The sequence below is a fragment of the Chinchilla lanigera genome, unplaced genomic scaffold (assembly GCF_000276665.1).
Source record: "Chinchilla lanigera isolate Chin_1 unplaced genomic scaffold, ChiLan1.0 scaffold00013, whole genome shotgun sequence".
In the NCBI taxonomy this organism is placed as follows: domain Eukaryota; kingdom Metazoa; phylum Chordata; class Mammalia; order Rodentia; family Chinchillidae; genus Chinchilla; species Chinchilla lanigera.
The window spans coordinates 20,126,552-20,141,519 of NW_004955414.1; the positions used below are offsets into that span (position 1 = coordinate 20,126,552).

The 14,968-nt window shown below is 39.4% G+C and overlaps 2 protein-coding genes across 2 annotated transcripts; one reads left to right on the forward strand and one right to left on the reverse strand.

Annotated features, from left to right (window-relative positions):
• Nucleotides 1-249: 249 nt before the first annotated feature.
• On the forward strand, nucleotides 250-1,194 carry LOC102015309 (olfactory receptor 52K1). The gene has a single exon (XM_005380048.2). It carries the CDS (start codon nucleotides 250-252, stop codon nucleotides 1,192-1,194), a length of 945 nt encoding a protein of 314 aa, XP_005380105.1.
• A 12,820-nt stretch (nucleotides 1,195-14,014) lies between these two features.
• On the reverse strand, nucleotides 14,015-14,968 carry LOC102021873 (olfactory receptor 52M1-like). Its single transcript, XM_005380465.2, has one exon. It carries the CDS (start codon nucleotides 14,966-14,968, stop codon nucleotides 14,015-14,017), a length of 954 nt encoding a protein of 317 aa, XP_005380522.1.

Here is a 14,968-nt window from a genome sequence, read left to right on the forward strand (position 1 = left end):
ATACATTTTACTCCTCATTCCTTTACAAAGGTTGTCTTATGACATCAATTCTATGGATATTTACTGTTTTACATACTCAGTGAGATACAGGAAACAGGGGTTATTCTTCCCCATGTGTCTTGGGACTACTATCTCATGCAAATAAGCCGTAATGCCCCAAGGTGAGATACTAGAATTTGAGCTCTATTACATATACTATAGAAAGTGAAGGAACCTCGTAAAAATTAATAAGCAGAGTTTCTAGGAGTCATGTCAGTCTCCAATATTACCTCAACCCATCCAGGGGCCTTCTTGTTGATAGGAATCCCTGGTTTGGAGCACTTGCACATCTGGATGTCCATTCCCTTCTGCTTTGCCTACACTCTGGCCCTGCTGGGAAATTGTACTCTTCTCTTCATTATCCAGGCTGACGCAGCCCTCCATGAACCCATGTACCTCTTCCTGGCCATGTTGGCAACTATTGACCTGGTCCTATCTTCTACAACACTGCCCAAAATGCTGGCCATATTCTGGTTCAGAGACCAAGAGATCAACTTCTACTGCTGTCTGGTCCAGATGTTCTTTCTTCACTCCTTCTCTATCATGGAATCAGCAGTGCTGCTGGCCATGGCCTTTGACCGTTATGTGGCCATCTGCAAGCCACTACACTACACCACAATCCTGACAAAGCCCCTAATTATCAAGATTGGCATGGCTGCTGTGACCCGGGCTGTGACACTGATGACTCCACTCCCATTTCTACTCCGACGCTTCCACTACTGCCGAGGCCCAGAGATCGCTCACTGCTACTGTGAGCACATGGCTGTGGTCAGGCTGGCGTGTGGGGATACCCGCTTCAATAATGTCTATGGCATCGTTGTGGCCATGTTTATTGTGGTATTGGACCTGTTGTTTGTTATCTTGTCTTACATTTTCATCCTTCGGGCCGTTCTCCAGCTTGCCTCTCAGGAAGCCCGCTACAAGGCCTTTGGGACCTGTGTGTCTCACATAGGTGCTATCCTGTCAACCTATACACCTGTGGTCATCTCCTCAGTCATGCATCGTGTGGCTCGCCGGGCTGCCCCTCATGTCCACATACTCCTTGCTGTCTTTTATCTTTTGTTCCCACCCATGATTAATCCCATCATCTATGGTGTCAAGACTAAGCAGATTCGTGATCATGTGCTCAGTCTATTCCAGAGAAAGGGTGTGTAGATGGATAGTTCATGTATTACACGCCAGCTGAATACTGAGTCGATGATGGATTGAGTTGGAGAGAAAAAAAAAACCTCACTATAATTGCAGTTTCATCTTTGACAATTTTCTATGACAGGAGCATGAGTTCTCATTTCTCACAGATGTACCAGTCACATGACACAAGTATGCGCTTGTAATCTGTTCGGGTATGTGCAGGTTGATCATTCCACTTTAACTGACTCATCGCATAATTAAGGAAGACAAATAACCTTCCAGAGGGACATTGTCATGTATGTAAAGGAAATATATCTGCTCTGGCTACTGAGATTTTGGGTTGGACTTCATCTGGAATATGAATGAGGAGTTGAACCATAAAGTTGATGACTCAAAAGACTATATCTTGTCTAATACTGAAACTACCCTTATGATCTTTGCTGATAAGTGATCTCTAACCTCTGCCACTTTTTAAGCTTATATTTCAAAGTTGTATTCCCTACAGTTGGACAGCTTCACTTATTGGGAGAATTATGCTTTCTATTAAATAAACTTTCACATTCTTTTTGACCTATACTCATGTATAAATGTATACTAAATGCACCAATTAATGTTATGACTTTTCCCAGGCATGTTTTGTGTTTCCAGAAAACTTAGTAATATTTATTGAATAAACAGGTAGATATTAGCATCTTCAAAATATGGACTGTAAAAACAGCACTAACATCTTTCCATCTTAAAGCTGAGCCTTCTGAGATAGGTGGTTATAACCTGCAGTTGTGATAGACTGTATTATTATTCCAATGTCTATTCTCTTGGTCTTCTATTATGGGAGGTATATTTTCTCACACTGCTAATATTACCCTTGTTTCAGCTAGTGGTTTTTGAGTGATTTTAAAATGTGCCTCAAGAACGAAAAACTTTAAAATGTGGTTCTATAGCTTGGCTCAGCCTCTCTGGGTCCCTCTATGCAGTAAGAATCAAAATAGTACTAACTCCTCAGGCCAGTTCTAACCTTAGCGACAAGAGGAAGGTGACAGTTTAAATGGATCTCCAATGCCCTAGTCCTCCAGACATTGGACAGCAAGAAATGAAGTGTGTGACTGAGGGACTTCCTGAAGCCTTCAGAGCTCTTGTTCGGTCTTCCAGCAGAAATAGCTGTTGACTAGGGTCCTGCATCTCAGGCTGCTGAGGACATAGTGGCTCCTCTTATGTGGCTGATACTGATGGCTCCTACCTTTCATTTTTCCTAACCATCTCCCAGCATCTCAGGTCTGCTGATCTCACTAGAGTCCTATTATGTATATATTTTCTTTTGTTTTCCCATTACAATGTAGAATTTAAATTTATTAGTACAATTTAGGTATACAAAATCATCACATTTATTTTAGGGAATTTGTACCTGTACATGATATATCTTGGTTCTTTTTTTTTCCCCATTCCCATCCTTTCCTTTCAAATATTTTCCAGGTTTGGTTTCACTGGTTTGCTAGGGATTCATAAGTGATCAAGCTTCTTAATACTATTTTGATTTGTAGATAATAGATAGTGTCCATAGTGTCTGTATTTTTGTGGAGGAATAAAGCCTACTGTGTTTTACATTGCCATCTTGACATTCTGTTTTATTTTAAAATTTCAATATTTAATAATACCTAGGGATTATTTTTACTTAAGATCCTAGCTGTAAATTTAAGTTAGAAAAATTATACATCTTCATGCTTTCAGGAGTTCATTAACAAACTTTAGATGATCTCTTCTCTAAAGTACATATTCAACTTTTACGTTTGATCTGAAACTTCCAGAATGGGCAGGCTTTAGATGACTCTGTTTAGAAGAAATGTAAATTATCTTCATGTCCATTTGAGTATTTTCATCTATCTGAACCCCTCATGAAGCATTAAGGAAATAATATGCAAGGCATAGTGTCAGTTTACAGAGAAATAAATACCAAAATATTTGATTCTTAATGAGATTGCCAACCCATTGTTGGCATCTGATTTGCATCATTGGTGGAGCCAATAGCTATTTATGAACCTAAGACTTTTTTTTTTCCTCTGAAGCATCAAGACAATAACATCCTATTTGTATTAGTTGTAACTCCATGAATGATATACAACTGTTTCATCTATCTGAACTTATATAATACTACATTCATCTGACTATTAGGCCTTAACTGATGAGGTCTTAAATATATTAAGCACTATAGGATCAGAAAAATATAATATGGTAGAAGACCAGGAGAGAGACTAGCACAAAGATACTTAGATACTGCAGTTTTCTTCCACCTTCTTTCTCAAAAACTCAATACTTCTTTAAAACTTTTTTTCTTTTTTTGGTACCAGGAATCAAACTCAGGACCTTGTGCTTGCCACGTAGGTGTTATGCTGCTGGACTATATCACTGGCCATCAAAACTCAATTCTTTTTACATAATTTTATTTTTGCTTTTATTTTAAAGAGAAAAAAACAAAAAAATAACAAAAACAAAGACAAAAACAAAGCATCAGAAAAACTATAAAAACAATACAGAATTTCAAAACAAGGTGATAGGAAATCAACAGTAGTTGTATTACTGCATGACTTATTGTTATCTTCAAAATAGTTGCTCAGATTATCAGATGTAGGTATGCAAAATTGATCAAACAATTAAATATTAACTGTTCCTTTCAATAAACCAATAAAAATTAGTAGCACAATTATCTTAGCTATCTTGTGTATATATACATATATTTTTTCCTTTCTTTCTTGTTTTTCTTCTTTCCATCATCCCAGTTGTTCTTTCCTATTGAGCAGTTTCTTTCCCTTTCACAATATCTATTGTACCTTTCTGTTTTATTTACTCTTTCAGGTTTTTAGACTAGGGAGACAATATGGTGTTTACGCATGCTGGTCTGATTTATTTTGCTTCTGTGTATAGTCTCTATATTTAGTGCATGCATTTACCTATAAAAGCCTTGAGTTTATCTTTATAGCTGAGTAATACTCCATTGTATAAAAATACCACAATGTTTTTATCCATTCCACAGTGGAGGGGCATCTGAGTTGTTTCCAAGATTTATCTATAACAAATTGTGCTGCCATAAACATGGGTGCACATATATCGCTGTGGTATGATATCTTTAATTCTTCTGGGAAAATACCGAGAATGGGAATGGTTAGGTTAAGTGGGACCTCTAATCCTAATTATTGAGGAATCTCCACTGATTTCCGTGGTGGTTGCACAAGTCTGCATTTCCACCAGCAGTGGAGAAGAGTTCCTTTTTCCCCACAGCTTTGCCAGCATTTGCTATTCGTTGATTTCTTGATGATAGCCATTCTTACTGGAGTGAGATGAAATTTCAGTGTTGTTTTCATTTGCATCTCTAGAATGACCAATGATGTTGAACATTTTTTCATGTATTTATTTGCCATTTGTGTTTCTTCGGCTGAGAAGTGTGTATTCATCTCAGATGGCCATTTTTAGATTGGGTCTTTGAATTTGGGGAGTCTGATTTTTTTCAGTTCTTTATATGTTCTAAATATAAGTCCTTTGTCCGAGGAACAGTTAGCTAAAATGTATTCCAATTCCGTGAGTTGTCTTTTCACTCTATTGACGATTTCTTTTGAAGCACAAAAGCATTTTAATAGGATGAGATCCCAGTTGTTGCTTCTTTGAAGTGTTTCCTGTGCAGTTTGGGTTTTGTTCCTAAAGACTGTGCCTACCACTATGTCTTCAAGACTGTTAGCTATTTTCTCTTCTGGTAGATTTAGTGTTTCTATTTTAATATTTAAATCTCTGATCCATTTTCACTTTAGTTTAGTGCATGGTGTTAGACATGTGTCATTTTTTTTTTTTTTTGTACTGGGAATCAAGCTCAAGAACTTGGGCGTGTGAGCCGGCGCTTGTGCAGCTGAGCCATGTCCCCAGCCAGACATGTGTCTAGTTTTAGTCTCTGGCATGTACAGAGCCAGTTTTTCCAGCACCATTTATTAAAGAGGCTATCCTTCTTCCAGTAAACACAGTTAGCCCCTGGTCAAAGATAAGGTGGCTGAGTGTCAAGATCCAATTCTTAATGTCTCAGCTCAACCCTAATTTCCTATTCTACCATGTACTTGGCTGTAGCTTGATTTTTTTGGTGACTAATTTGGAGTTTTGCAGAGGATTGTGGGTAGACTCTTGGCTATTAATAAATAACTTTTTGCTTCTTTCACTGTCTAGACACTAGCTAACCTTCCATGCTCCAAGTTCCTGCAATTACCAGCAATATCACCTACAAGGAAGGAGGTATGTAGATATAAAAATCAGAAAGATGTGCTTGTCCTTTATTATTATTATTATTATTATTATTTTTTTTTTTTTTTTGGTTTTTTTCTCTGGTACCGGGAACCGAACTCATGACCTTGCGCTTACCAGGTAGGCGCTTCTGCCGCTGAGCTAAATCCCCAGCCCCTGTCCTTTATTATAATAAGAAAGTCCCTAGTTTATTAGCTGGCAAAAATTTAGATGTTCAATAAATGATGGCTGCAGTTGACATTAGCCTTTCACTTTCTAAATGGCATATCACTGCTTGCCTGCAGTTATACCCTTGTAATCTTAGGTAGCATACATTGCCTAAGGCATAGGGCCCTCTTTCCAGTGCAGGATAGTTTTGCAGTGGTTCTTGGATTGACTCAGTTTTCCCTTTTGCTTACTTGTAATTCTCAAAAACTGCAAATGTGCTAAGAATGCAGTATCTAGGAAGGAAAGGTTTTATCAGAACAGCCTGGGCTCTGTTTTAATCTCCCAGTGAAAAGAATGTTGTTCAATATTTCAGCCCATGTTGCTCCAAGGTGTAAAATCCAGGGTGGGCTGCTTTCTGGCGTCCCTTAGCTGTGGTACACGTGGGTCACACACTGAGGAGCCTCCCTCTGTCCCAGATAGTCTCACTGAGCCTTGGCAGGAATTGTGAGTTAGGTGGCAGGTTAAGAATTTTAGGTTTCTGTTGTCTCTTTCTGTCTGCGTGTAATATATCTGCTTTTGGTATGGGTGTTCTGCTCACACCAAACTCAGGCAACTTGGCAGTGATACACTGTGACTCTCTGCTTCCCTTGGAGAGTCTTGTGTGGCAACTTCTGTTTTATTTCAGCTGGTAGCTTTTCTGGTTCACAGTAAATACTTCTCTACATTGAGGTATTTACTATTGCATCCTTGAGATGCCAGTCATCATGCAACTGGGCTGAAGTATTTTCTAGTGTAAACAAGATTTTCCAAATATGACTCAACAGAAGGTGGAGCTCAAGCTTGAATAAAGTTTAAGAAGTAGTGAGTGTGGTATTACAAGTAAAAATAGCTTTTATTTGAACAAACATTCACTTTAGAAATTGTCTCCAGCTCTCTCTGAAATGGGATAGAATTCTTGGGCATTACACTGTAGTCCAGTGAGTCCTGTAGAAATGCTGACTTTTTATTTTTTTTATTTTTTTTTTTTTTATTTTAAGGATAAAAGGAGGGAAACATTAACAGACATACAACATGAAATGCTGACTTTTTAAAGCAGATGAAATCATCTTTGTTTTGGGTCCTCTTACATTTCTTTCCAACCCTCTGTACATGAAACAATACCAAGTATGAGAATGTTTGGCTGTTGTTCTCTGGGCCATACTTTTGAATTATTTGCTCTGCCAAAGGAAGTTGTTGGCTTGACATAAATTTGTTTTTTCATCCCTCACAATTGTTCAAGACTAATGACACCTAAATAAAAGGTAGAATCAGTCAGTTTGATTGATAGCACCCATATTTAGATTTGTAAAGTGAAACACTTTCCAGTATCTGTGTAGAAAATTCTTGGGTAGAACAAGGTGGTAGCAGCCTTGTTCCACATCTACCTACCCATTTACATTTCAGGAACTGTGGAGGGTACCAGGCTGAAGCACATCTGAGGACCCGGACACACATTAAATGAGGAGTGAACTTGCTTACATGCAGGGGAGACTCCTGTCTAGAAGAATGGAGATGTATAACGCTTACTGGGAGTATTCAAAAGGCGATCTAGTCTCAGAAGAGAGGTCAACAGGGAAGCCCTTTTCCCCAGTACATTAGCTCTTCAAGGGAATAAATACCAAAGATTCATGAATGATCCCCTTTCTAGGCAGTACTCTGAGAGGGGAAAGTAGCCTTCAAAAGTGAGATATTCTAGCACTGTGGATAGATGCCATTCTCACTGACATAAATATAGGACAAGAAGATAATGAATCATTAGAGTTGAATTTATACCCCTACTAAAAAGGTATGCAGAGTAGTGCTGACTATAGGTTTTGTTTTCACCTTTGATTGGGTAAGGGTGGTTATGAAGAGAAGCCTCATATGTCAAGTTTGATCAGCGAGGCAGAGACACTAAATAACATGAAATGAGAGTTTTACTGCAGATGTTAGACCATAGGTAATCATGAGCAATAGGAAGAAAACATGGGCAAGGACTGATGGGAGTGTAAGAATGAAGAGCAATTACCAAGGATGTACTGGAATCCACAAGAGCAGCCTAGAATTCACTTCTATCCACACCTTAATAAAGATGACTTAGCAAAGGAACCCTTCAGCATAGAGCTTCACAAGTATAGGACGTGGGGAAATGGAGGAAGAGACTGGGTGGGAAAGATAGCACTTGATACCAACAATGGGAACCTACAAATCAGTGACTAGGAGAATGAGCTATGGCAGCAATTGGTGTTCTATATCAACCTCCAGAGAAGAATGATTGCTGTTTCATTTTTGCCTTCCAATGTCACAAAAAATCTCTCTGCAGGCCAGAACTTGCTGGAAATCACAGGGGGAAAAAGCTCTGGGAAACACAGTCCCAGCTTGTTCAAAATGACATAGTACCACACTCTCACATGTTAGATACATCTGATAAGTCTTGGACAAACAAAATTGGGATAAAAGTGGCTCCTCTGAATGAAAATCTGTGTACTTGCTCATCTACCTGCCTGTCTGCCATTTACCTTTCACTGGTCCACCTATTTATTCGATCATATATATTTCTTTCTGACCTATTCAAGATGTGAAATTTATCTTTTTCCTATTGATCACTCATCTTCATCATCTCTATTCATCGTTCTTTACCAATCAGGACTGAACGAGGAAACAGCATTGGACAAGAAGTGTATTAGTCACCTTTCCCTTGGCTGGATACAACACCCAGCATTCCCAACTTAAAGAGAGAAAGCTTTGATTTAGCTCACAGTTGCTGGATCTTTAGTCTATCCTCCGCTGGCCCTAAGGCAGAAACATGGCGGAAAAGGGTGGAAGAGCACAGCTGCTTAGTTCATGATGGCTGGGAGGCAGAGAAGGGGAACAGCACTGGAGAGGGATAGGCAAGGGACCGGATATCAGACCCGAGATCACACCTGCATGACCCACCCACACACACCCAGGAGGATGCTCCACTAATCTACTAGGTGTTTCTCAGCCCAATGAAGTTGACATGTCAGAAGAAATGGCCACAGGAAGTCTTTGCAGAAGAATTCTCACCCAAAACCCCTATTACTAATAATATAATTATTCTGATACCCTGTCTGGTCTTGATTTCATTTGTATAAAACTAGTGATCTGCTGGGATGGTGACACACACCTATAATCTCAGCACTTGGGAGGTTGAGGCAGGAGGATTGCCATGAATGCCAGGCCAGCCTGAACTACAAAGTGAGACCCTGTCTCCAAAAACAAAAACAAAACCAAAACAAAAATCTAGTGATCCAGTTTCCCTAGTGACTAAAACCAAAAGTAATCAACCAGCTTTATTATTTTCTAAAGAAGAGATTAATTTTTTTTAAGACACTGAAGTCACACTACTGTTTTGCTTTGGTCAGGTAATGTTTCCAGAAGTCTGGGTCCCTTGAAACTTAGATGTACATTTCCAGATCTTCTGGAGAGGCATTTCTTAAGGACAATACTGTTCTTCTAGAACACAGCCGGTGAAGGATATCAGAGCAGCCAGGGCCTCTTATTATGCCTCCCTAGGAGAAGCGTTAGACCATGAATATAACTTTGGGAGATTAGCAAATGAAGATAGGAAAGAGAAACACAGTCCTCAAAAAACCTCCATTTTAACTGAGCATTAAACCATTTAACTGATCAGGCAATCAGAAATGGTAAACAGTGCACGATTTATAAAGGATGGTAACACTAAATTGTACGGAGAGCAAAACATGCCGAAATGAGAGACTTGTTTCTTGTAGCATGAAGTGGACCAGAGTCTTCTATGAAACTATGGGGCCAAGAGTCTGAAACTTGGAAGTGGGGCTCCAAAGGCCAGTATATACTTTTGCTGCCTAGAAAACTAATTAATGGGGGCCCATTGCTTCAGGAGAGAAGAGGCCTTTGCTCTGAGCTTTTCAGGGAGACGAATGGACATGATCTTATTAAAGTGAGTTTTCCTTCAGTCCTAGAAGATAAAACATTGCACTTCAGAGTGTGTTAGACATGTTTACTCAATATCAAAATACCCACCCAGATATAATTTTCCTCTGAGAGTGTTTTTAATCTTTTACTGTGAATCTCAAAACATGGTGGTTTGTGTAGCTGTAAGAGAATCAAGCATTCCTTAGGGCATTCTTTTTTTTCCTGTGACCACTCCCATTTGGGCTTCAAATCCTGGACTCATCTTTGAGCTCAAGAAGTGCTCAAATCAGGCCAGAGAACAAAGATACCAAATTTTTGGCTTAGAATTCAAAAGTCTTGATCAAGAAATACAAAAAAGAGTGACAAGAAGATCTGAGGTAGCAAATAGGGCTTTCTACCCAGCATCTGGTTAGGTTAAGCACAAACATCCTTTGCATTTGGCAGAAGGAGGGACTTTTTCTCCTTTCTTTCTTTTCTTTCTTTCTTTCTTTCTTTCTTTCTTTCTTTCTTTCTTTCTTTCTTTCTTTCTCTTTCTCTCTCTTTCTTTCTCTCTCTCTCTTTCTTTCTCTCTCTCTTTCTCTCTCTCTCTCTTTCTTTCTTTCTTTTTTCCATTGCTTTCTTTTTCTTTCTATCTTGTTTTTCTTCCTTTTTTGATACCATATTCCCTCCCCCTCACCCTAAGGCTCCCAAAGTTCTCAGGCATGTAGATGTGCATCTCAAGCACTCCTGTCCTGGGGCACATGAGACAAAATTTGCCTGAGAGAGCAATAGAATGATAATATTGGCTAGATTTCACAGAGTCCTGCAGCCAGGATGAAGGGATGATGTCAAGAAGATGTAGAAAAGTTCCTCACAGGGACCTATGGAAGCATGACTGCAATCTCAGTGAATGGGCAGTACTAGAGAGCCTACAAGGTGGTTGTCAGTGCCCACAAGTTACAATATGAGGAGGTACCATAAATATCAGTATAAGACACATCTACGTCAGCTAAGGAACAAGAAGGCAGAGGGCATCCCTCTATATGACAGCCACTGTGGCAATTTTGTAAGAGCCCACTCCATCCTGCACTACTAAGGGAAACTTGAGTAGTTATAATGTAGTCTAAGATCATTAAATTTGATTGGCTTTTGCTGGACGTGACTATCTTCTATAACTTCTTTTTATTTTTACTCTATGCCCCATTCTGTTTTATGCCAGGAAAAATACCTGAGGTAAAGCACATGTTTGTGCAATCAGGTTTGTGAATATAGGCTTACTTGAAACACAAGGAAATGTTTAGAAGTATTTAGTCCTTTACCATTGCAAAACCCTAACTATGTGTCAGTGCAGTTGAAAATCCTTGATGCACACGAGTGTGTGGGCAGCCAGTGGAAGTAGAAGAAAGTTGGTTGTGTTGTTAGGGTTAGGGTTAGGGTTAGGGTTAGGGTGAGGGTTAGGGTTAGGGTTAGGGTTAGGGTTAGGGTTAGGGTTAGGGTTAGGGTTAGGATTAGGGTTAGATTTTGGGTTTTGCAGAGAAACAAACATCAAGTCTTTTCCAGAGATGAGGCCAGAGCATTCACGAGTGTTTATTAGGACATTTTCTGTAGTTTCCTTCTAACTTTTTCCAGTTTCTCATCTGTCCTTATCATCCTTTGTATCCGAAGGTCCTCCAGTGTATGGTACAGACCATTAAGTTACGAGTTGTTTTTTTCTTCATGTTTGAGGCAGTATAGAAAAATTTTGGATTTAACTCATTGAATCCTTCTGACAAATCTATTTTTCATGTCTGTGTCCAGGACAGAGAAATTGGGTTTAAATCAAAACGTGTCAAAAATCTGAAAGATTCTCTTTCAGGTCCATCTCTGCCTTTTATGATTTGAGAACATGAGATTCCTTTTTTTATTTGTTTATTTATTTATTGTGTGATGGATTATTGTATATTTCAGGCTGGCCTTCAACTCACCATATAATCCAGGCTAGCATTGAACTCATGGCAATCCTCCTCCCTCAGGCTCCTAATCTCCTCAGTGTTGGTATTACAGGCATGTACACCACACCTGGGTTTCAGAGCACAGATCCTAAAATATCTGTATAATATTGTCCTTCACAAGTAACCACAAGGATACTTTCTCCCTCAACTGTGTCCCAGTCAGGTTGATGATAGTGTCTTTTATTCTCACCTAGAGTGTTGGTTGTAGAAAAGGAATAGAAATATTTGTATGAGGGGGAAACAAGATTTTGGGAATAAGATATTAAATATTGGATTTATCTCCAGTGCTTATTCCATTCTACCCTCTTCTGAGATAAACCATTCACTAGTAGAGAGTCCATCCAGAATTACAGATAATAGGAATAAACTCTGTGATACAACTAAGCTTATATCCTGAATCTCACAGGATTGGATGTTGTCATGAGCTGTTTCCCCCAGATGGAGTGGAAGAATATAGAAGGGTAGCATTTTCTCTCTTTTCTCCCATTAATTACCACATGAAGATGAAGACACTAGAGATGATTGTTCTTTGGTTTTGGTTTATGGGGTATTCAGCAGATCACCTAGGGGGAAATGCCTTGTTATGGGTTTTATGATGTTATTCTGCCAGGAATTCTTAACAATCAAACTGGATGTAATTAAGGTCATATTTTAAAATCTTTGCATATACTCTCTGCTTTACATGCTATGAATGGACATTAGGCATAATGACAAAGAACTGTGTCAAAAATTCCTGATCATTTCCCTTCTTCATCTTTTCCTATGCCCAGGCTTATGATCAGATCACACTAAAATAAATTTCTAGCTCTGAGGCTTCTGTAGTATATTTTCTTCAACTCCAAGTAGAAGTCAGTAGCTTCCATTTGGCATTAAAATTGTACTCATAGAAACCTTCACTTTCCCTAACATTTACACTCAACTTTGGCACTGGGCTTGAGAACTTAATAAGATAAGGAGATCACTACTTCTTCACAAGTGATAGAGAAATAATACTTCTTTTTTCTGATGATATGAGGCTCATAGTTTAGTTCTGTTTCTTAGATTATATGCTCCAGAATGCCAAAGTGACTTAATTTTTAATTCAACATTAGCCATTTGAGACTTTTAAAGTATTGCTATGGTTTGTAGCCTGAGGAAGTCAAATGATAATATGAAACATTAATAAAAATGAGAATAATCATTATTCTAGGGTACTAGATTTGGAAGTGATTTCTTCATTCTACTTTTTATATATTACTACAGAATTTCTGTAAGTTTCAGACCTGAAATAATATTTTCATTATGAAATCTTTATGATCAATAAGCAATATGATGAGAAGTCCAAATATCATAATAAAGAAAAACAATAAGATTTCTCCAGAAGTAGCTGAAATAATTTCAAGGTTTATGACCACCACAGGACTGTCACTTACCTGCATCCCCTTTGACTTATCTGTGTTCATGTCAGCTCTATTATCTTCTTCCTTCTGTCAGTTCATCATTTTGGTGTAGCTTCTGTTTGCTACATACACCATTTCAGAGCTCCTGAGATGGACTCTTCTCATGTCCTTTGTTTCTTTCTCCCTGCTCCCAGTTAACCGTATTATTAGGAAATTGGCATTTAGTGGACAAATGGCCTTGTCCAAGGTCTTTAACTCCTATAGGCACTAAAGTTCCATTCTATATTCTTATTTTAAGATTTCTGATGTTCATCTTGTTCCATTCTCAACAAATGTATTTTTTGAGAGAGCCAAAAGAATTGGAAAATTTGCCCACACAATGAAAGTCTAGAACATTTCATTTGAATAGAATTTGCAAACCATCCTTAGGAACGTGTTGCAGTAAAATTCTGTACCTTTGAGAAGTTGTGCTTTATAGCACTCCTCATAGAAAAATTAGAACTATTATGTCAAAAAGGATAAAAATGAACTGATTTCTGGTTGTCTTGTTCTAAATTTTATGAGGTTAGATGAGTAAAAAAAGAGAACTGTAGTGCAAGAACTTATGCCCTGTCTTCCTGCCCACTTTCAGATCTTAACTCTATGCTACATTACTTTTAGGATTGTCTTTAGGCCCGTATCCCTACAGTTCAGGTATGACCCAGAAATTTTTCCCAGGATATCTTGGTTACTTTTCTTTTGTTGTCAACACAAAATATTTGATGCCCAAAATTAAGGAAGGAAAGGTTTATTGAGCTCAAACTTTGTGGAGATTTCAGTCCATACTCAGCTGGCTCCAAGGCAGAATGGCACATGGTAAAGGGCAACAGTTCATGGTGATGGTAAACAGTAAAAAAAAGCAAGAGCAAAGGCAGCTAGTGGCCTCTTTCCCTCCCTTACATTGTATGCAAACTACCCACCCCATGGCAAGTGTAGCACTCACACCCATAATCCCAACATTGGACCATGAATCAATCATAAACTCTAGAAGCCTGCCCCATAACTGCATGAGGCTTTGGGGGGACATCCAGGCACAAACCATAATACAGGGCTTCTTCCTATCATCATTAAATATTTATATGTCCCATACATGTAGTACAATCACTTTGGTTGTGTCCCTGCCTTAAGAATATGGAGAAGTCTCTCTCGGATCTGCTTGGTGCGGACAGCATAGACAACTGGGTTAAGGATGGGTGGGATGAGGAGGTAAAAATTGGCTAAAAGGATATGGATGTGAGGAGGCACCCGGTGGCCAAAGCGATGGGTGAGAGATGAAACAGCAATAGGGATATAGAAGACGAGGATGGCACAGATGTGAGAACCACATGTACCTAAGGTTTTAAACCTGGCATCTTGTGTAGCCAAGCCCAATACAGCCCTGAAGATCATCACATATGAAGTACTTATGGCTAGTGAATCTAGGATTAAAACCAGGAAGCCAATTCCCATTCCATATAAATTATTGACTCTTGTGTCACCACATGCCAAGGTGACTACGGCCATGTGCTCACAGTAGGAGTGGGTAATAATTTGGGTCCGGTAAAGGGGCAGCCTCAGGCGAATCAGCAGGGGCAGAGGTCCTATGTAGAGAACACCCCTGAGAAGGGCAGCCAGCCCTAAATGACCCACCACTGCATGGGTGAGCAGAGAGGTATGGTGCAATGGGTCACAGATGGCCACATAACGGTCAAAAGCCATGGCAAGGAAGATGCCTGACTCAACAGTAGCAAAGCAGTGGATGAAGAACATCTGGGCCAAGCAGGCATCCAGACTAATGTTTCGGGCACCAAACCAGAAGATGGCCAGCAGTTTGGGCATAGTAGAAGTTGACAGGACCAAGTCAATGACAGCTAACATGCATAGAAAGAAGTACATGGGCTGGTGCAGGCTGTGCTCCATCTTTACCATGGCCAGGATGGTGACATTTCCCACCAGAGCCACCAGGTACATGGAGCCAAAAGGGATGGAGAGCCAGATGTGCAGAGACTCCAGCCCTGGGATACCTGTGAGCTGGAAAGAGCTGGGCACAGAGCAGGCATTATTAGGGATAAACAT